Source organism: Salmo salar, chromosome ssa25 (genome assembly GCF_905237065.1).
Source record: "Salmo salar chromosome ssa25, Ssal_v3.1, whole genome shotgun sequence".
Classification (NCBI taxonomy): Eukaryota; Metazoa; Chordata; class Actinopteri; order Salmoniformes; family Salmonidae; genus Salmo; species Salmo salar.
Window position 1 is genome coordinate 17,734,687 of NC_059466.1, and position 27,915 is coordinate 17,762,601.

Sequence of the window (27,915 nt, forward strand, 5' to 3'; positions counted from 1 at the left end):
AGACTGCCCCGAGTTGCCAGACTGCCCAGACTGCCCCGAGTTGCCAGACTGCCCAGACTGCCCCGAGTTGCCAGACTGCCCAGACTGCCCCGAGTTGCCAGACTGCCCAGACTGTCCCGAGTTGCCAGACTGCCCCCCGGCGATGCCAGACTGGCCCGACTGCCCCCCGGCGATGCCAGAGTGGCCCGACAGCCTGGAACGGCCGGAACCAGAGCCACCTCCAGATATAGGTGGGTTGGGGAGGGGGGGTGTAGCACAGTGCCATCGTTGACGGCAGCCACCCTCCCTTCCCTCCCTTTAGTAGAGGGGAATTTTGGTTTTGTTGTTTGGGTTTTTTTTTTTTTTTTTTTTTTAAGGCGCTTCCGGGGTTAGCACCTTTAAGGGGGGGGTACTGTCACGTCCTGGCCAGTATAAGGGTTAATTAGTATTGTAGTTTGGTCAGGACGTGGCAGAGGGTATTCGTTTTATGTGGTTCGGGGTGGTGTGTTTGTTAAAAGGGTGTTTGATTTAGTATTTCCGGGTTTTGGTTTATGTATTTCTATGTTTAGTCTAGTGTGTCTGGTTCTATGTTGAGTTAATTGGGGTTGGACTTCCAATTGAAGGCAGCTGTTTGGTGTTGCCTTTGATTGGAAGTCCTATATTAGTTGGGTGTGTTTGTCTTGTATTTTGTGGGTGATTGTTCTGTGTTAGCCTAGTGCCTTACCAGACTGTCAGTTTGTCAATCGTTCGTGTTTTTTTTGTTATTTTTGTACGTTCGTTTTTTGGAAGTTAATAAACAAGATGAGCATACACATACCTGCTGCGTTTTGGTCCTCAATTTCCAACGACAACCGTGACAGTTAGGAGTGTGAATCGAAGGCGAAGTCAGGTGCAGGAGAGCAGAGTGAACAGGTGCACTTTTTATTCCGGTCAAAATGACAGCACAAAAATAACATAAAATGTGCCCAAAACACGGAACATAGACAAAAAGTAATGCGCGTAACAATATCCACAATATCAAAATATACGTAACACAAACAATCCTACACAAATACATGATGGGGAACAGAGGAATAAATACATATGAATTGATTGGGGAATGAAAACCAGGTGTGCAGGGAACAAGACAAAACAAATGGATACATGAAAAATGGAGCGGCGATTGCTCGAAAGCCGGTGACGTCGACTGCCGAACGCCGCCCGAACAAGGAGAGGAGCCGACTTCGGCGGAAGTCGTGACAGAAAGCAGCAGTTGGTGGAGTTTACCCCTCAAACATTGAAGAATTAGAGCAGTTTGCTACTGAAAAGTGGGCACATTGCCAGTAGAAATGTGCAGCAAGCTCATTGATGGCTCCAAGAAGCATTTGTTGGCAGTTATCTTGGCCAAAGGCTGTGCTAATTCCTGGGTGCCAATAATTGTGTCCATGCCATTTGTCTTTATTTTCTCAACAAAAATTGCAAACTTAAGTTTACAAAAATTAAATGGGTTCTGCAATGTTGACAATCCAATGACAACATGTGGAGAAAAAAACGTATGTTTTATACATTTTTTTTATTTAAAGAAAAATTGGGAATTAATTAAGGAAGGTGCAAGAGTGCCAAGCGGGTGATTCTACACATTTGTTGGATGCATTTGCTGAACTTGTTTTGGTTTTGTTTCAGATTATTTTGTGCCCTATAGAAATGAATGGTACATAATATATTGTGTCATTTTGGAGTCAACATTATTGTAAATAACAATAGAATATGTTTTTAAACACCTCTACATTAATGTGGATGCTACCATGATTATGGATAATCCTGAATGAATCTTGAATAATGATGAGTGAGAAAGTTACAGAGGCATAAATATCATACCCACCCATAAAATGCTAACCTCCTCTGTTATTGTAGGTTAGCATGTCTTTAGGGTGTGATATTTGTACGTCTGGAACTTTCTCACTCATCATTATATACGATTAATTCAGGACTATCTGTAATCATGGTAGAATAGACATTAATATAGAAGTGTTTAGAAACATATTCTTGTTTACAATAAAAGTGACAAAATGACATAAGACATTATTGACCATTCATTTCGATTGGGCACAAAATAATCTGAAACACAATCAAAACAAACAGCGAATGCATCCAACAAGTTTGTGGAGTCACAAGCTTGATGTAATCATTGTGTGCTAGGAATATGGGACAAAATACTAAACATTGGACGACTTTAATACACATACATATAAGTGAATTTGTCCAAAGACTTTTGGTCCCCTAAAATGGGGGGGACTATCTACGAAAAGTACTGTAATTTCTAAACGGTTCACATGATATTGATTAAAACACTCTCAAATTAAAGCTGACAGTGCACTTTAACCTCATAGTCATTGTATCATTTCAAAGTGCTGGAGTACAGAGCCAAAACAACAACAAAATAATCACTGTCCCAATAAAATCACTGTCCCAAAGCTTCCTGCCATCCAGAACCTCTATACCAGGCGGTGTCAGAGGAAGGCCCTACAAATGGTCAAAGACTCCAGCCACCCTAGTCATAGACTGCTCTCTCTGCTACCGTACAGAAAGCGGTACCGGAGCGCCAAGTCTAGGTCCAAGAAGCTTCTAAACAGCTTCTACCCTCAAGCCATAAGACTCCTGAACACCTAATGAAATGGCTACCCTGACTATTTGCATTGATCCCCCCCCCTTTTACACGGCTGCTACTCTCTGTTGTTATCATCTATGCATAGTCACTTTAATAACTCTACCTTCATGTACATATTACCTCAATTAACCGGTGCCCCCGCACATTGACTCTGTACCTTCACCCCCCTGTATATATTGTTATTTTTTTACTGCTGCTCTTTAATTACTTGTTACTTTTATCTCTCATTCTTGTCCGTATTTTTTAAAACTGCATTGTTGGTTGGGGGCTCGTAAGTAAGCACTTCACTGTAATGTCTACACCTGTTGTATTCGGCACATGTGACTAATACAATTTGATTTGATTTGACTTTAGGAGCTCACTGTATTTGGCCGCAACTGTATTTCAAGTCATATTACCGAAGTTGAGACTCATCAATCCTCAGTTAATTAATTAAAAAACGAAGAACATTCCAGTTGTTTTTTTGTCAATCAATCAATGACACACAGAATACTAAATCTAACTAACCTGTTAAATAGTCATAACATTTCTTCTGTTAATGTGAGAAGATAGCAGGTGTCATTTGGTTTTGATCCATGCCTGAAGAAACAGAAACGGTGGGATGAATTGGATGAGTGGCAGCTAATTAGTGAGACTTCCCTAATGAAGGCACTCCAAAGGTGGGCGACCAATTTGAACCTGCACGCCACACGGAGATATGAATTGACGTCAGTCTGGCATTTTAACAAGGGAAGTTCAAAGGTAATGGCCTGCTGACGGCGGTGCAGGCTGAGAAGGCTAATGAGAGAACACCAGCTGCCTGCGTCTGCCAGGTTGCAGCAACTCTGCACCTGTAAGGTTAGCCATTATTATGTGCTGTGTATGAAAAGAGTGGTTTTATAGCACTTAAGATACACACATGGGCAAAGGCACGTTCTCTAACACACCCACTCTCCCTCTCCTGCTTTCTCTCGCTTTCAATGACACATGCACACTTACACGCACACACACACACACACCTCACACACACACACAACTCTCACACACACACTCACACACACACACACACACACACACACACACACACACACACACACACACACACACACACACACACACAACTCACACACACACACACACACAACTCACACACACACACACACACACACAACACACACACAACTCACACACACACACACACACACACACACACACACACACACACACACACAAAGCTCTCTCTCTCACTCACACACACACACACACACACGCGCACACCAACACCCGCAGCCACAAGACACAGCCAGAGCTGCAGTCCTTTTATCTCTGCTCTGTGCCAGACCAGGTCACAATGGCAACATGATTATCTATTCTTGGAATTCTCCTCAGTCTTTGTCTCTTAGGAGTCACATAGCAAGGCTAGCACTGCAACGACACAACAGGGAGTATAGGCCATGTTGGGAACAACAGGGAGTATAGGCCATGTTGGGAACAACAGGGAGTATAGGCCATGTTGGGAACAACAGGATGGCACTCATGAAACAGTTGTTAATCATCCAATTAGACAAAGCCAGAGAGAAAGAAAGGAATGACTCATGTTTGTGGGTGACCAGCTAGCTATTAAGTTATGAAATGTTGTATTATTTTGTGCAATATAGTCTAACGATGTTGTTATTTTTTTGTACCATTGGGTTGTTGGAACTTTGTTTACTTTGGTATTTGTGTTTCCGTCAGTTTGTTTGAGAAGATTGATGTTCTCTGGTCCAAATACACATCATAAAGATATTTTCTTATTTCAAATTTCAGTTCCAATTTGTAGGTATTTTCATGTAAACCACTCTGTGCTTATTAAGGAAGTTGTATTTTCTGTCAATTAGCAAAAAAGTCTCTACCCCCGGAGTGAAATGGTGTGCAAAACACAATTTAAGGGTTGTTGAAAAAACTGTAGACTGCAGTAATGAGAGAAAATAAACATATTCAGATATCACCTCTTCAATCCGTCAGGAAGAGGGTGTTAAGGGTGTTTAATCAAGGATTGACATGCCTGTTAGCTATGGCTGCAGAAGTGTTTGTGGTGTTTAGGTTTGTGTCGAACATTAGGTTGGTGTTGATGAACAAGAGTGAAGTAAACTTTTGGGTAACTCTTTTAGATTAAGTTGCCCTTGTGCTATATCTCCTTTATAACTACTTTGGTAAAAAGAATGCAAATAATATACATCTGGTTAGGCGTGTATTGCACTGGGTGAAAGTTGATTGCGTTCGTTTTAGAACCGGTGCTGCCTCCCGTGGATAAGCCAGGTGCCCCGTTCAAAGCCCATGGCGAAGTCAATATTTACATTTGAGTCATTTAGCAGACACTCTTATATAGAATGACTTACATGAGCAATTAGGGTTAAGTGCCTTGCTCAAGGGCACTGACAGATTTTTCACCTAGTTGGCTCAGGGATTCAAACCAGTGACCTTTCGGTTACTGGCCCAATGCTCTTAGCCTAGATGTTGCCTAGTAGGTTCACATTAACAAGCAAGATAACTTAGTTGGTTAATTTTTACTCATGTGAAGAAGTTAGGCTAGCAAGCATTTTAGCTAGGTAGCCTAAGACAACAAAAACTAAAAGTGTGTACAGAGTCATAGATCATTTTGCCAACATGAAAGAGAGGAGGATGGCATTGGTGTCCAACCAGTCTACAAGTAGGGGGAGTCAACATGTTCTTTCTACTTGCACACACACAGAAATCAGTACCATGGACAGCCACATGTTATTTAGCAACATTGATTGGGCTAAATCGTTTTTGGTGTCTTTACATTTGTTTTCACTGTATTAGACAAAGCGTATATAGCCTAGTTGATTTAATGATGTTGAAATGTTTAAGTGTAAATGGTGCTGGAATAGCGGAGGCAGTTCTCCTGTTGTCTTTGTGTTGACTTGCGTTAACTCTCCATTGGTCTAAATCAGTAGTTGTTTAGTCAACTGTCAGAAACATTAACTTGCTTGAACATGCTGTACACCAGGGATGAGCAAATCCAGTCCTCGGGGGCCTGATTGGTGTCACACTTTTTCCCCAGCCCCAGCTGTCTCCAATAATCAACAAATCATGATCTTCAGTTTAGAATGCAATTAGTTGAATCAGCTGTGTTTGCTAGGGATGGGGAAAAAGTGTGACACCACTGGAATTGCCCATCCCTGCTCTACACTATGTAACTGTTTGTTACATGCAATATTTGCTTTGTGGAATCCACATTGACAGATGTTGCTCTCCGGCTTTGGGATGTAACAAACGTATACGTGGTTGAATTTATTCCACCATTGTGTGACCGTTGTCGTTTTGTTGTGTCTGTGTAACGGTGTCGTAGGTAGTGGACCAAAATGCAGCGGGTTGAGTGCTCATCTTAACTTTATTGAACACGTAACAAACAAAACAAGAAAACGATCGAACGACCAGGATTACAGGCTAAACACAGCTATGCAACCACAACTTCCCTCAAAACCCATACAAAAACCACCCCTCTATATAGGACCTTCAATCAGAGGCAATGAGGAACAGCTGCCTCCAATTGAAGGCCAAATCAATAAACTAAACATAGAAATAAAAAGACTAGACTAAACATAGAAATACACTAACATAGAACATAGACCAAAACCCCGGAATACTCTAAACAAACACCCCTCTACATAAACACATATAACAACAAACCCCGAACCACATAAACCAAACACCCTCCTGCCACGTCCTGACCAAACTACAATAACAAATAACCCCTTTACTGGTCAGAACGTGACAGTCTGCCTTAGTGTATATCATGGTGGTGTATGAACAAATAGGTTATAGAACAAACAATGCAATTATCACAACATAGGTTGCAATATGGATATTTTCCTGACTTGGCTTGGCTTCCCCAGGGATTTTACCCACACACTGCGACTGGTGGTACATGGATATTGACAAATAGCTTTTTCTCAGTAATGAATATGTATGCTACATTTTGGTGAAGCAAACGTTTATCAAATTGTATTTGCTAAATAAGTTACTTTACATTGTGGAGGATATGCATTGCAATAGCCTGCATGGTCTGAGTGGATGAGTAAACCCCAGTGAGTTTGCAAATGCTTATCTTGCACAGACATGAGTTACATTTGTAATTGCTTAGCTTGCACCTCTTCTAAAATACAGTCACCAGGCTCCACTTAAATGGACTCACAATAAAAAAGCATGGGTATAAATCAAAATAATAGCCTAAATAGTTACCTTGTAAGACTGCCTCTTCTTCATTATCTTCATTATCTACAGAGACCAATCTCTGTAGTCTATCCCTCAGAGAGGTAACACCATACTTCATGTGTGTGTAATTTGTGCTTCTTCTACTACCTCCCCCATCTGCTATTGTGTTTTCAGCTGCAGGGAGAAATGAATTGATGGCATTTCTTGACTCTGTTGAGCCTGGAGCTCCGGTGTCAACAATCCATCTTTCCTTTACTCTGTGATACACATCATTATCGATTTAGCTCGTCACCTGCCTCGAATCCGTTATGACGGCTTCTTGTGATCAGTCATCTGAGTTTCCTCTCTCTCTCTCTCTCTCTCTCTCTCTCTCTCTCTCTCTCTCTCTCTCTCTCTCTCTCTCTCTGTCTCTCTGTCTCTCTCTCTCTCTCTCTGTCTGTTCACCCCCCTAAGCCTCCATGGTGCAGATTATTGATGCAGTGGAGGGTAGGGGGACAGGGAGATGGAAATTACGAAGAATAATGACATCTCACAGTTTCAGTGAGAGATATTCATTGTTATCTGCCCGGGAGCAGACAATATGATAGCAATTGTTTTTTCCATCTACTTGCCACAGAAGTGTGTGTCTGTGCAGTGGTGGACATCCTCCCAGGATCCTCCCAGGATCCCCAACCCAGGCAACACATTTGATATGTTTTATCTAAAAGTAGGGTCAGGTGAAGAGAAACATATGGCACACGTTTTGTTTTGTCGCAGAATACTAATACCTTTAACAGTTCTTGGAAACTAACCCTCTTTAATGTTATGATCCAAAACATTAAGTCCTAGAAGACACAAAACCCTTTTTAATTCTTTGTTTTCCTCTGAAAGATACAAGGTCAGTTCAGAGAGCCATACTTGGTTAACAGTGACTCCCTTAATAACGGAGCTGTAATTTCCTGTTTTGTTTGATGAATACAGTTCCCTCAAGAATACCCTGCCCCCGTATATTAACACTTGGCATTGCATCTAACTCTTCTGCCTTTTCTCCCCTCCTCTCTCTCTGCTGTGTGTCTCCAGAGGTTTGTGGGGAACGTGAATGCTGACAGTGTCATCCACCACAAGTTGTTCCACTCTATCAGAAGCCGCTTCCTGCGCTTCGTCCCGCTGGACTGGAACCCCAGTGGCTGGGTGGGACTCAGAGTGGAGGTGTACGGCTGTGTCTACAGTGAGTGACCAGACCACCCCCACCTCTAACATACAGACCATACACATTAGGGTGTACCTGCAATAAAGGGACCACCAGGCTTTACACACAGACCATACACGTTCAGCTAATATAATAATGCCACAGTGAGTGACCAGAACACCCCTTACATCCAGAACACCCTACGTTTGTGTATACCCTTTAATGAAAGCAGGACGTTTGAGGACAACTGCAAAAATAGGGATAGCGAGTATTTTGATATTGATGCTATTCTCTCATTTATCACAAATGATCCCACCAGCTAACAGAGACAAACAGTGACTGTCAGGCAGGCGTGACAGTTGAGAGCCAGTCTCTGCCTGGGTAATGCTAAATACACTGAACAAAACTATGAATGCAACATGTAAAGTGTCGGCCCCATGTTTCATGAGCTGAAATAAAAGATCCCAGACATTTTTCATACGCACAAAAAGCTTATTTCTCTAAAATGTTGTGCACAATTTGTTTATATCCCTGTTAGTGAGCATTTCTCCTTTGCCAATATAATCCATCCACCTGACAGGTGTGGCATATCAAGAAGCTGATTGAATGGAATGATCATTACACAGGTGCACCTTGTGCTGGGGACAATAAAAGGCCACTCTAAAATGTGCAGTTTTGTAACACAACACAATGCCACAGATGTCTCAAGTGTTGAGGGAATGTGCAATTGGCATGCTGACTGTAGGAATGTCCACCAGAGCTGTTTCCAGAGAATGTAATGTTAATTTCTCTACCAACATCGTCCAACCGGCCTCACAACTGCAGACCACACGTAACCATGCTAGGCCAGGACCTCCACATCCTGCTTCTTCACCTGTGGGATGGTCTGAGGGGTGTGGGGGTGCTGAGTAGTATTTCTGTCTGTAATAATGCCCTTTGTGTGGAAAAACTCTGGTTGGCTGGGCCTGGCTCCCCAGTGGGTGGGCCTGGCTGCCAAGTGGGTGAGAATATGCCCCTCCAAGGCCCCACCCATGGCTGCACACCTGCCCAGTCATGTGAAATCCATAGATTAGGGCCTAATTTATTTATTTCAATTGATTGATTTCCTTATATGAACTGTAACTCAGTAAAATCTTTGAAATTGTTGCATGTTGCGTTTATATATTTTTTCTGTATAAATAAAGGGGAGTCACTGGGACGCTTCTCACACACATTCTGAAGCAGCATTAACTGGATCAGCCAGTGAATTACTGCTCTGTGAAAGACAGTTGCATTTAACCCTGAGTGAGCACTTTCATAATACCGAATTGTTCCACAGCATGATCCCTGTATTCATGTTGGATGAATGTGTGCTCTGCTAATAAATGCTGCGTGACATGCACCTCAATGCATCTCAATGTTAAAAGAAGAGACCATACACATCTCAATTCAAACTATAAAACAGGTTGATCAATTCACGACACAGAGAGCAGAGAGAGAAAGAGAAGAGAGAGAGATGAGAAGAGAGAGACTTGCTATGCAATGTCATTACAGTGCTGGAGTTACAGATTCATGTATCTATGCATGAGTCCTCTAGGTCTTCCAATGACTAAATTACATTGGAAAATCTGAAAATGCCCCCTATGACAAATTCATAACTTGCATTCTTGAGGACTTACAGGAATCCATTTTGTAGTATGACCGAAAGAGGTGAGCACTAGAGCATGTACTGTAATTATTAAAATAACAGGTGTATGTCAGAGATTGTTCCTATCCAGTTACACATGGATATGGCTTCCAGCATAATACATTTCAATACCATCACTGATATAGCCACATTACCGTAACAGGTATGAAGCCCTGAGAGCAATAGCAGTCAGTGAATAAATAGACTCATAGTGACAGGGGACAAGTATCCCAATGACAACCCATTTCACTGTCTGTTGATTGCCTTCAGAGTCAGACGTGGCAGACTTTGATGGCAGAAGCTCCCTGCTCTACCGGTTTAACCAGAAGTCCATGAGCACGGTGAAGGATGTGATCTCTCTGCGCTTCAAGAGCCACCAGGCTGAGGGGGTGCTGCTCCACGGAGAGGGTCAGAGAGGCGACTACATCACTCTGGAGCTGCACCGGGGCAGGCTGGCCCTCTACCTCAACCTGGGTGAGTTTGTCACACCGGGGCAGGCTGGCCCTCTACCTCAACCTGGGTGAGTTTGTCACACTGGGGCAGGCTGGCCCTCTACCTCAACCTGGGTGAGTTTGTCACACTGGGGCAGGCTGGCCCTCTACCTCAACCTGGGTGAGTTTGTCACACCGGGGCAGGCTGGCCCTCTTCCTCAACATGGGTGAATTTGTCACATTGGGGCAGGCTGCAGGCACGTGCACAGATAGGGCTCTAGTGGTGCTGGACCACCTGCCTGTTTTCCCTCCTAGGGAAAAAGTGCCCTTTTTGATTGGTGGCATTTAAAAATATACAGTGGGGGAAAAAAGTATTTGATCCCCTGCTGATTTTGTACGTTTGCCCACTTACAAAGAAATTATCAGTCAATAATTTTAATGGTACTCCTCTTTGCAGATCTTCTCCAAGTCATTAAGGTTTCGAGGCTGACGTTTGGCAACTCGAACCTTCAGCTCCCTCCACAGATTTTCTATGGGATTAAGGTCTGGAGACTGGCTAGGCCACTCCAGGACCTTAATGTGCTTCTTCTTGAGCCACTCCTTTGTTGCCTTGGCCGTGTGTTTTGGATCATTGTCATGCTGGAATACCCATCTACGACCCATTTTCAATGCCCTGGCTGAGGGAAGGAGGTTCTCACCCAAGATTTGACAGTACATGGCCCCGTCAAATGATGCGGTGAAGTTGTCCTGTCCCCTTAGCAGAAAAACACCCCCAAAGCATAATGTTTCCACCTCCATGTTTGACGGTGGAGATGTTGTTCTTGGGGTCATAGGCAGCAATCCTCCTCCTCCAAACACGGCGAGTTGAGTTGATGCCAAAGAGCTCCATTTTGGTCTCATCTGACCACAACACTTTCACCAGTTGTCCTCTGAATCATTCAGATGTTTATTGGCAAACTTTAGACGGGCATGTATATGTATTCTTGGGCAGGGGTACCTTGCGGGCGCTGCAGGATTTCAGTCCTTCACGGCGTAGTGTGTTACCAATTGTTTTCTTGGTGACTATGGTCTCAACTGCCTTGAGATCATTGACAGGATCCTCCCGTGTAGTGCTGGGCTGATTCCTCACCGTTCTCATGATCATTGCAACCCCACGAGGTGAGATCTTGCATGGAGCCCCAGACCAAGGGATATTGACAGTTCTTTTGTGTTTCTTCCATTTGCGAATAATCGCACCAAATGTTGTCACCTTCTCACCAAGCTGCTTGGCGATGGTCTTGTAGCCCATTCCTGCCTTGTGTAGGTCTACAATCTTGTCCCTGACATCCTTGGAGAGCTCTTTGGTCTTGGCCATGGTGGAGAGTTTGGAATCTGATTGATTGATTGATTGCTTCTGTGGACAGGTGTCTTTTTTACAGGTATCAAGCTGCGGTTAGGAGCACTCCCTTTAAGAGTGTGCTCCTAATCTCAGCTCGTTACCTGTATAAAAGACACCTGGGAGCCAGAAATCTTTCTGATTGAGAGGGGGTCAAATACATATTTCCCTCATTAAAATGCAAATCATTTTATAACATTTTTGACATGCGTTTTTCTGGATTTTTTTGTTGTTATTCTGTCTCTCACTGTTCAAATCAACCTACCATTGAAATTATAGACTAATCATTTCTTTGTCAGTGGGCAAACGTACAAAATCAGCAGGGGATCAAATACTTTTTTTCCCCCACTGTATATTTTTACTTATTTTAAGTCTATTTTGTCTTTTGTATTGTACATCTAAATGTTATGAATTGTGCATCAAACAAGCACATTTCTCATAAACTTTGACTGGAAAATAATGTGCACAGACCTGGCAGGCTGGCCCTCTACCTCAACCTGGGAGAGGTCACCAGAGAGGTCAGGGGGCAGAGGTAATGGGTAACAGGACACAAGGGTAAGTTCATGGGTAACAGGACACAAGGGACTCTGGGTATGAAGGAGTCTTTTGAACCATTTAAAATGAGTCTGGGGAGCAGTCTGGGAGGGTAACTGAATGTTTGTGTTCTGCTGCCCTTCCAATTACCACTGCACCTGAGCTCCATTTACTAGCTGGACTCAGACTGTTAAGGATCCACATTGTGAAGAGCTGAGTCTGGGGAAGACCATTCTCAAGTAGTTTGTTTTCAGAATGTCTATGAGAGCTCCCTCTTCCTCAATAAACCGTCCTGTTTTATGATCAATATCTATATCAATATTAAAGTAACCATATGATCTGTTCTCTGTTTTTTTGTCTACAGATGACACCCGGCTGCGGTTCAGCAGTGGTCGTGTTGCGGTAACTCTGGGCAGTCTTCTGGATGACCAGCACTGGCACTCTGTCCTCATCGAGCGCTTCAACAAGCAGGTCAACCTCACCATGGACACCCACACGCAACACTTCAGGACCAAGGGGGAAGGAGACTCTCTGGAGGTGGACTATGAGGTGTGTTTATCCTAACACATACTGTAGAATAGTCAGATACTTATTCAGACCAAGTAAATAGTTCAACCAAGTTATCTTACTCTAAGAGGATGTTGTCATTTCACCCTTTTTCCTCATCAAAGCTCAGCTTCGGAGGCATCCCACTGCCAGGTAAACCTGGTACCTTCCTGAGGAAAAACTTCCATGGCTGCATCGAGAACCTCTACTACAACGGGATCAACATCATCGACCTAGCCAAGCGACGCAAGCCTCAGATCTACAGTGTGGTAAGACAACTATTCTCATCCACCGTACCATAGATTATTAGTACATCCTTAAAATAGTATGGGGACAAAGTAGCTAGTCAACCAATGCCTATTAAAGGTCACAGACAGTCTGTTTTAATTGCACTGTTGCTGTGAGATTTCACATTTTGCTACAATGTGATTCTGTTTAATCACATTTGTATTTGAGTTAGTCACATAGACTTCTCCATGGTCCCTCAAACTGTGTGAGATCCAGGGCAGAGACACTGTCCGTAGAGATTTTTTTTTAGTTCTATCTGATCCTCACTACTGTGTCATTAAGTCTAAACCCATGAATAGATTCAGCCGTAGGCACACCCTATAATTTGGACACCCTCCCCCCAATCAAATCAGACAGAAGCCAAAGCGTCACATTGCATCACAGACACCCTATTCCCATCGGAAATCTGATTGCTATGTTAAAAGGCCTTTACTTACAAGTGAGAGAGTGACTGCGATGATGGAATCCGTAATGGAATTTCAATGTGGAATACTATCTGGTGAGGGATCACAATGAGAGTCAAAGTGCTGCCGATTGCTCTTCTCTGCCTCTGAGGCACTGGGACTGATGGGCCGCTGACCTCAATTGACATGGCTGCTCTTTTGGCCCATGTACCTCACAAGGGCCTCTGGATCACTTGGAATTAAGGTGTGTTCTTTCTCTGCCCACCTGACGGCTGACCTAGATTGGAGGGGAGAAACTCAGAATTTTATAGTTCGATATTATATGACATTTCTGCCTGTGGTCCTTTTGTACGGCACCTTTTGAATTCCAGATAGTCATTCAGCTTTATATGGCATTCTCAAGGAAATGTGTGGTTCTTGCAGGCAAGTTAGTTTTCTAAATATCATATTCAGTAAATCTCTTTATCAGCTCACTGTATTTTATTCTGCTCAGATGAATGGTACAGTAAAAATACAGTAAATCCAACATGTTGATGTGTCACCAGGGCAACGTGACCTTCTCGTGCTCGGAGCCCCAGCTGGTATCCACCACTTTCCTGAGCTCCAGCAGCAGCTTCCTGTCGCTCCCAGCCACGCAGTCTGCTTCAGCGGGCTTCGCGGTGCGTTTCCAGTTCAGAACATGGAACCCAGACGGGCTACTGCTCTCCACCCAGCTGTCCCTGGAGCCCCAGCGACTGGACCTGCAGATAAGCAACAGCCGGCTGCGCCTGACCCATCACACATCAGCCCAGCAGAAAGAAGAGGTCTCCACCGGTGAGGGCCAGGCCAACAGCCTCTAGCCTAGCTGACCCACACTATGGGCTGGAGTCAGTGTGTACACCCAGGGAGACAGAAAATATAAAACAGTCTTTATTCCAGTGAAGCAGACAGACAGTGAAAAGCTAATCCATCATCCAGGGTGAGACTGTCTGTGTTTGGTTGTGCACATCATTACATCAACATCATTCATATGACCTTTTGCCCCCGAGAAACTCAAAGCACATTTAATCTCCTTGGAATGGCTTGAGGAAAAATGTCATCCTTGTATTTTCGACGTGAGCGCTCCAGGATTGGAGTCAGAGAGAAATAACATGTATAATTACGTTGGATTGCAGAGCCCAGACTTTTAGCAGATGGCAGGCACAGAGGGAATTATAGACACACAGAAAGACCATTACAGCTAGGAAGCCCTTCACTATAAAGGACAATCAAAATGGATATACCACAATCTGCTGTTACGTCTGTTTGAAGCTTGAACCTACGGTCAAATGAATGTTTCATCCAATAATAACCATTACGTTCTGTCCTCTGGCAACGATTTAGCTTCAATCTGACCAGCCACACTTGTCGTTGATTTTCATTTCCGTGTCATCTTCCATTCTTGTTTAGTAATGTAGGACCGTTATTAAGACAAACCATGTGACCATACTGTAGCTTACACAGCGATTGATAGGCTCTGATTTACAATTTAATATGTAGCCTAGTACCTACATTATGTTGGAGATCCCAATCCCAGCAATCCCTGAATAAACATGTAGTTGGTGTTTGATGAGCCTGTAATAGTGTCTCACACAGAAAACACACTCTGCTGTCTCCACAGGTCACAGAGTGAATGATGGACTGTGGCACTCCGTGAGTCTCAGCTCCCAAGGTCTCCAAGTCACTACGACCCTGGACAACGAGCCGTCCTCAACCATCGAGCTGGGGGACCACATGGAGGCAGGAAACAGCCTCTACTTCGGAGGTAAGACCACACACAATGAGTCTTGTTGTCTGCATCACTCATCTCATGAAACCAGGACTTGATGGTCAGGTCTTGTTGCAGCATCTGAAGACATTATCTGAAGATGTATACAGGACATGTTGAATGATGAAAATGCAATTATTTAGCAACATTTCTTCAATCTGTGTCACAGGTTGTCCATCTCTGAACATCTTAGGCTGTGAGAACCCCACGTTGGCGTTCCAGGGGTGCATGCGTCTCATCTCCATCAACAGCCAGCCCATGGACCTGAACCGGGTGCAACAAGGACGGCTGGGAAACTACAAGGAGCTGCAGTTTGACACATGTGGCATCCATGACAGGTAAGCTTTTAGGTGGGGATCCAATCCCAAAATGTGTTTGAATGACGAACTAAACAGATTTAAAAGGTTCTGTCTTTATTTGTTGATGAGGTTATTCTGTCCACCACAGCCCATGCTTGAGTGTCACTGACAAGTCAACTAATAGAGATAGGCTTACAGACTGGATCTGCCAATTAAATCATGCAATGGAGTCTAGTACTGTAGCACTATCATCCTGGCTAAGGGCCCTGCTAACAAGTTGCTTCCTCTGTGGCGTGTGGCTTCCTCTCTGTCCCTCATTACCCCGCTCTGTTGTGGGACCGAAGGGTGGGATTAGTACACGCTAAATAGATGTCATGGCAAAGTTGAGGAAACCTGAAACACATACAGGGAGGATACAAACAAAGGACTTGGTGAGTTGGTGCTTCTTCTTTTATTCACCCTGAGGGGAATCCTACTTCTCTGATGTCAGATCGCAGCTATACCTGATTATTCTGTTTGGAATGCTAACCGGCAGATTTAAAGGCTGTTGGAGTGTGTGGAACACAAACAGATGAATAAGCCCTACAGCGCTGTTAGTAAAATACATGAAATATGGGAAATGTGTAAAAAGACGGAATGAGATGGTTCGCATGAAAACAAAACAGGTGACAGCTGTCTGTGTGCCCTATATTGGCTGCCTTTCGATGAGCCTTCCACAAAGAGATGTACGCAGAGAGAATGTTTTGTATATTTCACTACCATGCAATATTACCCCTTATCCCTTATTTTAGAGAGGCTAGCGCAACCAGATGGTTGGGGCAAGGTTTATGCTCAGTATTGTTCACCGTTCTATAAATCTCTTCATTGGACTGTAATTCATTGTCCATCACAGAGCCATGTCTTTGTGTAACGACCAGAACTATGCTTCATTAAAGGATTGGAAGATTAACCTTTACGAGTGTTAATCTACTTTTCTTTGTGTCCAATCAAACTCCATGACTACATTTTTTGCAAGTGTGCACTTCTGTGCCACGGCTTCTGTAATTTCATGACCTGTGAGGGCAGCCGTGAACACATCAATAGAAATAGCTCTATGGTAATTAAACCATGGCCTGCAACCTTATCCACGCCGCAGTCACTCTGCTCCATGGCAATTAATGGGAGAAAGATGAAAATGTATGAAATTATAGATGCACGCTTGAAACCCGGGCAATTATGTGAAACTGAAGGAGGCTTGAGGAAGGTACTATTAATCAGGAAAGCGTGGTTAGGAGAGAGATTTCCATGAAGCGCTGGGTGTTCAAAACCTGTAAATACGTGCTCTGGGTTTGACTTGATGCTGCTGCTTCTTCTTTTTGTAAACACACAACAACACAGTACTGGCAAGTGTTTGTTTACCATTTGCCTCAACAATTTGAGTTGGAATGGTACTCAATTCATTTGGGATTTACTGAGCGGCCTTGTAAATCGTAAATAAACAACGGCAAAGGAAATGCACAAACTGTGTTTGCCTCGCCTCTTGAGTACTCGGGTGCCAGACCGTGCCTTGATAATGGCAAGGAAATGAAAAAGGGAGTCTGCTTAACAGATAATGAAAGGCTGAGGATAGTAGGCTTTGACACAAAGACAAACCTTGTTTTTTTCCCTTTTTACCCTACAGAAAGGCTTGGCAAATCTGACAGATATGTCTTTATGCTTTTAAATAACTTTCATTCTTTTACCAACAAATCTCATTTTATCCTTCTCTGATATTTCCACAATCATGTTGTGCGATTTTTTTCTGTTTATCACTGCACAAAAGTCTTTAATTTTTAAAAACAAAGAACTAGTATAGATCATCAATCTCTGAGATGTTGTTGTTTTTTCTACCTTATCAATGTTCATCTTTTCAAATGTATTTATGTTTGCTTATGTCACTATGAATACCCTGACATTTGCTAATGCATAGTAAAGATGTGTATATACATAGTAATGTAATGTACAGGGCCTTCAGAAAGTATTAATACCCCTTGACTTATTCCACATTTTGTTGTGTTACAGTCTGAGTTCAAAATGGATGAAATCATTTTTTTTCTCTCTCACCCATCTACACACAATACCCCGTAATGACAAAGTGAAAACATGTTTTTAGAATTTTTTGCAAATGTATTGAAAATGAAATCCAGAAATGTATAATTTGCATATGTCTTCACACCCCTGAGTCAATACTTTGTAGAAGCACCTTTGACGGCGATTACAGCTTTGAGTCATCTTAGGTATGTCCGTATTTGCTTTGCACATCTGGATTTTGAGATTTTCTCCCATTCTTCCTTGCGCATTTTGTCAAACTCTGTTAATCTTTTACTGCTGTGGGCTAAATCAGGGTCTCGCAGAGTGTTTATAGTATACAGTACACACACATTTTTATAGGCTTAAAAAAAGAAGATACCTGTACCATGTCAAATAGAAATGTATTCAATTTTGAGTTTGCATCCCAATATTACACTTTGTATACACTGAAAAGTGGTGGAAAAAGTGCCCAATTGTCATATAATAACAATAATTTCAAATTTCTTATATTAAGCAAACCAGACATCACAATTTCTTTTACCGATAGCCAGGGGTACACACCAACACTCAGACATCATTACAAACGAAGCATTTGTGTTTAGTGAGTCCACCAGATCAGAGGCAATAGGGATAACCAGGGATGTTCTCTTGATAAGTCCCACTGGGCACACATTGGTTGACTCAACATTGTTTCCACGTCATTTCAATATAATTACGTTGAACCAACGTGGAATAGACGTTGAATTGACGTCTGTGCCCAGTGGGGTGTGTGAATTAGACCATTTTCTTGTCCTTCCAAGCATTCCAAATGTAACGAGTACTTTTGGGTGTCAGGGAAAATGTATGGCGTAAAAAGTACAGATACCCATAAAAACTACTTAAGTAGTATTTTAAAGTATTTTTACTTAAGAACTTTACACCACTGACACTTAGTATACAAAACATTAAGGACACGTGCTCTTTCCATGACATAGACCAACCAGGTGAATCCAGGTGAAAGCTATGATCCCTTAATGATGCCACTTGTTAAATTCACTTCAATCAGTGTAGATGAAGGGGAAGAGACCGGTTAAATAAGGATTTTTAAGCCTTGAGACAATTGAGATGGATTGTGTATGTGTGCCATTCAGAGGGTGAATGGGGAAGTCAAAAGATTTAAGTGCCTTTGAACGGGGTATGGGAGTAGGTGCCAAGAACTGCAACGCTGCTGGATTTTTCACACTCAACCGTTTCCTGTGTATATCAATGATGGTCCATCACCCAAAGGACATCCAGCCAACTTGACACAACTGTGGGAAGCATTGGAGTCAACATGGGCCAGCATCTCTGTGGAACGCTTCCGACACCTTGTAGAGTCCATGTCCTGATGAATTGAGGCTGTTCTGAGGGCAAAAAGGGTTAGGATTAGTGCAACTCAATATTAGAAAGTTGTTCTTAATGTTTTGTACACTCAGTGTACATCACAGACGACTGAAATATAACAAAACCGTTTGACATAAACACCGGATTTTGAGCTGTTTCATATTCTTGTTCTGAAGCCATTCCAGCATTGCTTTGGCTGTATGCTTGTGGTCATTGTCATTTGCACTCTGAAGAAGGTTCTCATCAAGGATTTGCTTGTATTCATTGTTCCCTCTATCCTTGCCAGTTTCCCAGTCCCTGCTGCTGAAAACATCCCCATTGCCAAATACCAAGCTTCACAGTAGAGATGGTGTTAGATGGGTGATGAGCTGTGCCTGGTTTTCTCAAGATATATCACTTTGTATTCAGGCCAAAGAGTAAAACGTTTGTCTCATCACACCACAGAATCTTTTGACTTACAATCTCTGAATGTTTGTGTTTTTCTTTGGCTTTTTTTGTTATTTTCCATATTATGTTTATCTCTGAGAAGCTACCCAGGAAAGGGCTGAACATTGCCATGTTAATATATTTAGCCATAGAAATAAGGTTAATGAAATCAATAACTTTCTAACATCAAATAACATAATATACACTGCTCAAAAAAATAAAGGGAACACTTAAACAACACAATGTAACTCCAAGTCAATCACACTTCTGTGAAATCAAACTGTCCACTTAGGAAGCAACACTGATTGACAATACATTTCATGTGCTGTTGTGCAAATGGAATAGACAACAGGGGGAAATTATAGGCAATTAGCAAGACACCCCCAATAAAGGAGTGGTTCTGCAGGTGGGGACCACAGACCACTTCTCAGTTCCTATGCTTCCTGGCTGATGTTTTGGTCACTTTTGAATGCTGGCGGTGCTTTCACTCTAGTGGTAGCATGAGACGGAGTCTACAACCCACACAAGTGGCTCAGGTAGTGAGCTCATCCAGGATGGCACATCAATGCGAGCTGTGGCAAGAAGGTTTGCTGTGTCTGTCAGCGTAGTGTCCAGAGCATGAGGGCACTACCAGGAGACAGGCCAGTACATCAGGAGACGTGGAGGAGGCCGTAGGAGGGCAACAACCCAGCAGCAGGACCGCTACCTCCGCCTTTGTGCAAGGAGGAGCAGGAGAAGCGCCGCCAGAGCCCTGCAAAATGACCTCCAGCAGGCCACGTTTGTCTCATCACACCACAGAATCTTTTGACTTACAATCTCTGAATGTTTGTGTTTTTCTTTGGCTTTTTTTGTTATTTTCCATATTATGTTTATCTCTGAGAAGCTACCCAGGAAAGGGCTGAACATTGCCATGTTTTTTATTAACAATCTATCTATAGTTTTGGCAAGTTGGTTAGGACATCTACTTCGAGCATGACACAAGTAATTTTCCCAACAATTGTTTACATACAATTGAATCAATATGTTTTGACTATTTCACGTTTAATTCACTGCATCACAATTCCAGTGGGTCAGAAGTTTACATACACTAAGTTTACTGTGCCTTAAACAGCTTGGACAATTCCAGAAAATGATGTCATGACTTTAGAAGCTTCTGTTAGGCTAATTGACATAATTTTAGTCAATTGGAGGTGTACCTGTGAATGTATTTGAAGGCCTACCTTCAAACATCAGTGCCTCTTTGCTTGGCATCATGGGAAAATCAAAAGAAATCAGCCAAGACCTCAGAAAAAAATGAGGATACATGTACAAAAGTATCTATATCCACAGTAAAACAAGTCCTATATCGACATAACCTGAAAGGCCGCTCAGCAAGGAAGAAGATTGTGGGAGCTGTACTGTTAGATTTCAGTAAAGCCGATATTATTGACCATAACCTGCTGTTGAGAACTTATTTTTTATGGCTTTTTAACCTCTGCCATATCGCGGATTCAGAGCTACAGTATCTATATAATAGAACTCAGAGGGTTGTAGGGTGTGATGTACCACAGGGCAGCTATCTAGGCCCTCTACTCTTTTATATTTTTACCAATGACCTGCCACTGACATTTAACAAAGCCTGTGTGTCCATGTATGCTGATGATTCAACTATATACATGTCAGCAACCACAGCTAATGAAGTCACTGAAATCCTTAACGAGGAGGTGCAGTCAGTTTTGGAATGGGTGGCCAGTAATAAACTGGTCCGGAACATCTCTAAAACTAAGAGCATTGTATTTGGTACAATACATTCCCTAAGCTCTAGACCTCAGATGAATCTGGTAATGAATGGTGTGACTGTTGAACAAGTTGAGGAGACTAAATTAAATGACCTTAGATTCTAAACTGTCATGGTCAAAACATATTGATTCAATTGTTGTAAAGATGGGGAGAGGTCTGTCAATAATGAAGAGATTCTCTGCTTTTTTGACACCATACTCCAAAAGAAAGTCCTGCAGGCTCTAGTTTTGTCTTATCTGGATTATTGTCCAGTCATGTGGTCAAGTGCTGCAAAGAAAAAACTAATTAAGCTGCTGCTGGCCCAGAACTGGATGGCACGTCTTTCTCTTCATTGTAACCAGAGGGCTAATAAAAATACTATACATTACAAGTTGTTTGCATAGTCAACTTATGCACAGCTCTGACACAGTAAGTTACCCCATCAGACATGCCACCAGGTGTCTTTTCACAGTCCCCAAATCCAGAACAAATTCAAGAAAGCGTGCAGTATTATATAAAGCCATTATTGCATGGAACTTCCTTCCATATCATATTGCTCAAATGAACAGCAAACCGGTTTAAAAAAAACAGATAAAGCAATACCTCACGGCACAACACCTCTCACCTATTTGACCTAGATATTTTGAGTGTATGTAATGATATATAGGCTGTGTGCCATTTTTATTTATGTCGTTTTTTCATTGAGCTGTTCTTGTCTGTTAATGTTCTGTAATACAGTATGTCATGTTTAATGTTTTGTGTGGATCCCAGGAAGAGTAGCTGCTGCTTTTGCAACAGCTAATGGGACTCCTAATAAAATACAAAAAAAAGTATTTCACGTGCCTTTTTGCAAACTCCAGGCATGCTGTCATGTGCCTTTTTCTCAGGAGTGGCTTCCTTCTGGCCACTTTCCTATAAAGCCCAGATTGGTGAAATGCTGTAGAGACTGTTATCCTTCTATCAGGTTCTCCCATCTCAGCCAAGGAACTCTGTAGTTCTGTCAGAGTGGTCATTGGGTGCTTGGGCATCTCCCTGACCAATGTCCTACTTACCCGGTTGCTCAGTTTGGTCAGATGGCCAGCTTTAGGCAGAGTCTGGGTAGTTCCATATTTTTTTTATTTCCCAATGATGAAGACAACTGTGCTCTTGAAATGTTTCAACACTCTAGAAATTGTTTTATACCCTTGCCCAGATATATACCTCATCACAATTCTATCTTGGAGATCTACAGGCAGTTCCTTGAACTTTATGGTATAGTTTCTACTCTGACATGCACTGTCAACTGTGGGACCATATATAGACAGGTGTGTTTCTTTCTAAATCATATCCAAACAATTGAATTGGTCCACAGGTAGACTCCAATCAAGTTGTAGCGACGTTTCAAGGATGATCAAAGGAAATTCGATGCACCTGAGCTCAATTTGGAGTGTAAGGGCAAAGGGGTGTGAATATTTATGTAAATTAGATCTTTCTGTATTTCACTTTGAAATGGGGTATCGTGTGTAAATAGTTCAGCAAAAAATATATTTAATACATTTTGAATTCAGGCTGTAACACAACAAATTGTTAAATAAGTCAAGGGGTACGAATACTTTCTGAATGCACTGTACATACCTGATCAAAAGTATGTGGACACCTGCTCGTCGAACATCTCATTCCAAAGTAATGGGCATTAATATGGAGTTATTCCCCCCTTTGCTACTATAACATCCTCCACTGTTATGGGAAGGCTTTCCCCTCGATGTTGGAACATTGCTGCAGGGACTTGCTTCCATTCAGCCACAAGAGCATTAGTGAAGTCGGCACTGATGGTGGGCGATTAGGCCAGGCTTGCAGACAGTGTTCGAATTCGTCTCAAAGGTGTTCGATGGAGTTGAGGTCAGGGCTCTATGTAGGCCAGTCAAGTTCTTCCACACCGATCTTGACAAACCCTTTCTGTATGCACCTTGCTCTGTGCATAGTGCCATTGTAATGCTGAAGCAGGAAAGGGCCTTCCCCATACTGTTTCCACAAGGTTTGAAGCACATAATGTCGTTGTATGTGGAAGCATTAAGATTTCCCTTCACTGGAACTAAGGGGCCTAGCCTTTACTATGAAAAACAGCCCCACATCATTATTCCTCCTCCAACAAACTTTACAGTTGGCGCTATGCATTGGGGCAGGTAGTGCTTTCCTGGCATCCGCCAAACCCAGATTCATCCATCAGACTGCCAGATGGACACGTTTCCACTGCTCCAGAGTCCAATGGGAGCGAGCTTTACACAACTCCAGCCGACGCTTGGCATTGCGCATGGTGATCTTAGGCTTGTGTACATTTTCTAGGCCATGGAAACCCATTTCATGAAGCTCCTGACAAACAGTTATTGTGCTGAAGTTGCTTCCATAGGCAGTTTGGAACTCGATAGTGAGTGTTGCAACTGAGGACAGACAATTTTTCCCATTCTGTGAGCTTGTGTGGCCTGTTTCTCCTAGACGTTTCCACTTCACAATAACAGCACTTACAGTTGACCGGGGCGGCTCTAGCAGGGCCGAAATGTGATGAACTGACTTGTTGGGATGGTGGCATCCTATGACGGTGCCATGTTGAACGTCACTGAGCTCTTCAGTAAGGCCATTTTACTGCCGATGTTTGTCTATGGAGATTGCATAGCGTTGTGCTCATTTTTATACACCTGTCAGCAACGGGTGTGGCTGAAATAGCCAAATCCACTAATTTGAATGGGTGTCCACATACTTTTGTATATATAGTGTATATTGCTGCTGTCTCTCCAGATGTCTGCCCAACTTCTGTGAACATGGAGGGCAGTGTTCCCAGTTCTGGAACACCTTCTACTGTGACTGCTCTGGAACAGGATACACTGGAGCCACATGCCACAACTGTGAGTTATCTAGACTTCCAACTTATATATACCTACAGTATACTATACACTTCCCACACTTTTCTCAAACTTGTTCTCAATGATACTGCACAATCCAACCCAAGCCAGGATATATAATGTATTAAATGCAGCACACAATCTCACAATCACATAGAACTGTTATCCCTGTGCTTCCATCCTTATAAAGTGCAATTCAAAAGGGTTGGTAACAACATCAATGGTTCAATGCCAGAGTGACCCTATAATAATCAATCCCCTGGTATTCTGCATGGCATAACTACCTGGGAATCTGGTAAACCCTGTTCGCTATATGTCAAGAGCCTCAGTTTAAAATATGGAAGTTTCACCTCTCATCTGTCGTCTCCAGACATGCACAGACTCCCCTTTGATATTCACCACTGAGCGCGCTCAGAATCCTTGTGCGAGAACCCTCTGCTCCTGAATACTGATTTCTTGTTTACTTGCCAGCGGATGCAGTTGTCCTTGCATGTTGGAGTGTACCTTGACATGAATATGCACCACATGAATGAAAATGTGGCCACTTACTTTGAACATCGTCTTTATATGCATAATGGTGTCTGGCTTGCTACCTTTTCTACAGTAAGTTATGCATATGTGTGCAATTTAAAATATGCAATATGGGGAAAAGTAGGGGAGGCTACAACATTAGTATTAAAAGGTGAAATTGTATGAAGTATGTTACTTATGTATATTAATGTACCATATATTATATTCATATTTTCTGAAGGTGCATTTCTTTGTGTTTTAGAGCTTGATCACTCAGTGTTTTAGAGCTTGACCACTCAGTGTTTTAGAGCTTGACCACTCAGTGCTCTTGCTAAATGTTTACCAGCCACTGTGCAATTATGTACATGCTACCCATTAAATTCGTTTTTAACTTCCTCACTGAGATTTCTGTCAGCCATTTTGGAGCATTATGTACAGTATATTTGTGTTTGTCTGTAGCCATCTATGAGGCATCATGTGAGGCCTACAGGCTGACTGGCAGCTCCTCGGGCTTCTTCTCTGTTGATCCAGACGGCAGTGGACCTCTGGGGCCGACACAGGTCTACTGCAACATGACAGGTAAACTGCCACTGGGGCACACAGCCCAGTCATCACCTCTCTGCACTCCCCTGAAACCCATAAGACCTCTGAGGTCGTGGCAGAGGAGAGGCAGAGTAAACAAGATCTGATTCAGTCACTTACAGACACATTGCATTGGCCCACAGCACAATTGATGACTGACAGCCAAGCTATCAAGTGGAAAATCATTAGGGTTACTTGATATGGAACCAGCCCCTGGTTACAATGATAGCTCTAAATACAGATTTGTCAAAATGTCTGCTCTAAATAAGACAATGTGCAAATGTGTGCAAAATGACACAATCTCAAAAGTGAACGCTCATAAAAAAATACCAGAGCTCTGATTCAAGTCTGTGTCATGTCTTCACCTTCAGGGCTCAGACTTTTCACAGAGTAAAGGAATGAGAGCTCAATGCCTGGATGCTGGCACACAAGACAATATCCATCACCTTGCTGTCATGAGTTTACAGCTCTGACCTTTCCGGAGGTTAATGCAACATTTAAGTCATTACGGAGGTGGCTGGCTGCTGCTGACTGTTGATAGTCTGGCTCAGGATCACAATATATTTTCCTTTTTTTATGCCACAAATCCTAATAATTTTACATGGAGCTGCCTCAGGTTGACCTCAATTAAAGAATCCATTAGAGATGTAAATAACTCTCAGCTTGACAAACTGGGATGTGAATAATCACAAAGTGAAATAGGATTTCCTCTCAGGCAAGGTAAACACAGAATTCCCCATAATACATAAAATGGGGGGATGGAAATGAATTGGAGTCCTCACCTCAATTAATCTCGCAAGCTATTAACCCTTGGTTAGAGAGCCTACTGGAAATCTGTGGATTACTGCAGTAGCGTGTCCAGAAAATGTTGAATGGAGTGACCAAGGTGGAGCACAGATCCAGTTAAGGGGGGCGATAACATTTTGAACCTTAATCAATGCAAGGTGGATTTTTTTCAATATAATTATGATGTTTCAACACATTAAATGCTTCAGCTTATGATTGGTACATTTCCCATTTCAAATAAATCATAAATCAATTACAAAAGTGTTTGCATTGAATGTCAGGATTTTATATAAGGGTGTTAGCATACAGCAGAAAATTTACTTGAAAGTGCCATCCAGAGTGCGAGTTACAGTGCATTCAGAGAGTATTCAAGCCCGTACAGCATGTTACACGTCAAAATGTCTTAAGGTTTGACATGTGTTTTGTTCCATGTTGTTTGTAGAAGACAAGGTGTGGACAGTGGTGACCCACAACAGCACAGATCCAGTCAGGGTCCAGGGTTCTACTCTCCAAAAGCCCTACGTTATGAAGTTCAACTATAGTGCCTCACCTGAACAACTGATGACCCTTGTGGCCGGGTCAGAGCAGTGTCAACAGGAAGTGATGTACGGCTGCAGGAAGTCCCGCCTCTTCAACACTAGAGGTGAGTTGGGATAACACCCTGTTTATCCTATGACGTCAAACTTAGACATGGTCCCAGACAGACCTGTTTCCTAATATAAATGTTTAGAATTCTGAGAATGAACCTGACTCTGACCTGAGCGTGTGAATATACAGTACATCTTCAACCATTTCTCCCGTTATCTTGCAATAACTTGAAAGGCTACCGCCGAGCATGTCTCTGAGCATTCATCTTCAATTGCTTTGGGAGCAAACGGTCTCCCAGACATCCCACATTTGCTCCTAAATCATGAAACATTCATGAAGTGCTGAATTCCCTGATTCCCCGGCTGTCATGTGCGTGCAAACAAACAAGTTCATTATCACAGTGGATCCAAGAGAGAAAATAAAAAAGTTATTGAATGGGCTATATATGAACAGTGTCAGATGGAACATCAATAGGTTGTTTCTGCTGGCTGTCGTGCTTGAACACATATATTCTCTATAGAAGATGAATGACGTTCAGCCCCTGTAGTGGTCTGGGTGTAGCTGGTGCAGAGGACTCAGGCGCAGGACAGCAGAGATGAGTAACACAAGTAACTTTACTCAAATATTCCAATAACATGTCGTAATACCGAGCCCACAATAACGGACCGAACATACATAAAATAATCACGCACAAAAACCATGGGGAAAACCGAGGGTTAAATAATGAACATGCAATTGGAGGTCTGCGCCCGCTCCAGCCGCGCATCGACACCGACCTCGGGGACGACCCGGAGGACGAGGCGCAGGGCAATCCTGATGGAGACGGTGGAACTCCCGCAGCAACGAAGGGTCCAAGACGTCCTTCAACGGCACCCAGCATCTCTCCTCCGGACCGTACCCCTCCCCCTCCACGAGGTACTGAAGGCCCCTCGCCCGATGCCTCGAGTCCAGTATGGCTCGAACAGCATACGCCGGGTCCCCCTCGATGTCCAGAGGGGGTGGAGGAACCTCCCACACCTCAGACTCCTGGAGTGGACCAGCCATCACCGGCCTGAGGAGAGAGACATGAAACGAGGGGTTAATACGGTAATCGGGGGGAAGCTGTAACCTGTAGCAAACCTCGTTCAGTCTCCTCAGGACTTTGAATGGCCCCACAAACCGCGGGCCTAGCTTTCGGCAGGGCAGGCAGAGGGGCAGGTTTCGGGTCGAGAGCCAGACACGGTCCCCCGGTGTGAACACCGGGGCCTCACTGCGATGGCAGTCGGCGCTCGTCTTCTGACGCCTCACGGCCCGTTGCAGGTGCACATGAGCAGCGTCCCAGGTCTCCTCCGAGCGTTTAAACCATTCGTCAACCGCAGGAGCCTCGATCTGGCTCTGATGCCGAGGTGCCAGAACCGGTTGATACCCCAGTACGCACTGGAAGGTTAGTGGAGGCGTGGCGGAGCGAGTTTTGGGCTATCTCTGCCCAGGGGATGAAGACCGCAGAAACCTACCAACATCCTGGTTTACTCTCCACCTGCCCGTTACTCTCGGGGTGAAATCCCAAGGTAAGGCTGACCGAGACCCCCAGATGTTCCATGAACGCCCTCCAGACCCTTGACGTGAACTGGGGACCTCGATCAGACACTATATCCTCAGGCACCCCGTAGTGCCGGAAC

At 43.2% G+C, this 27,915-nt stretch overlaps 1 protein-coding gene across 1 annotated transcript in view; it reads left to right on the top strand.

Moving 5' to 3' along the window:
• LOC106586282 (contactin-associated protein-like 5) overlaps positions 1-27,915 on the top strand; it is a 79,520-nt gene that overhangs the window by 23,740 nt on the left and 27,865 nt on the right. The window contains exons 4-13 of the mRNA XM_014173412.2: positions 7,883-8,030; positions 9,928-10,131; positions 12,362-12,546; positions 12,669-12,812; positions 13,781-14,048; positions 14,875-15,018; positions 15,191-15,359; positions 23,688-23,794; positions 24,761-24,880; positions 26,112-26,312. Of these exons, the coding sequence (XP_014028887.1) occupies positions 7,883-8,030; positions 9,928-10,131; positions 12,362-12,546; positions 12,669-12,812; positions 13,781-14,048; positions 14,875-15,018; positions 15,191-15,359; positions 23,688-23,794; positions 24,761-24,880; positions 26,112-26,312 (1,690 nt within the window). The remainder of the gene's footprint in view (positions 1-7,882; positions 8,031-9,927; positions 10,132-12,361; positions 12,547-12,668; positions 12,813-13,780; positions 14,049-14,874; positions 15,019-15,190; positions 15,360-23,687; positions 23,795-24,760; positions 24,881-26,111; positions 26,313-27,915) is intronic.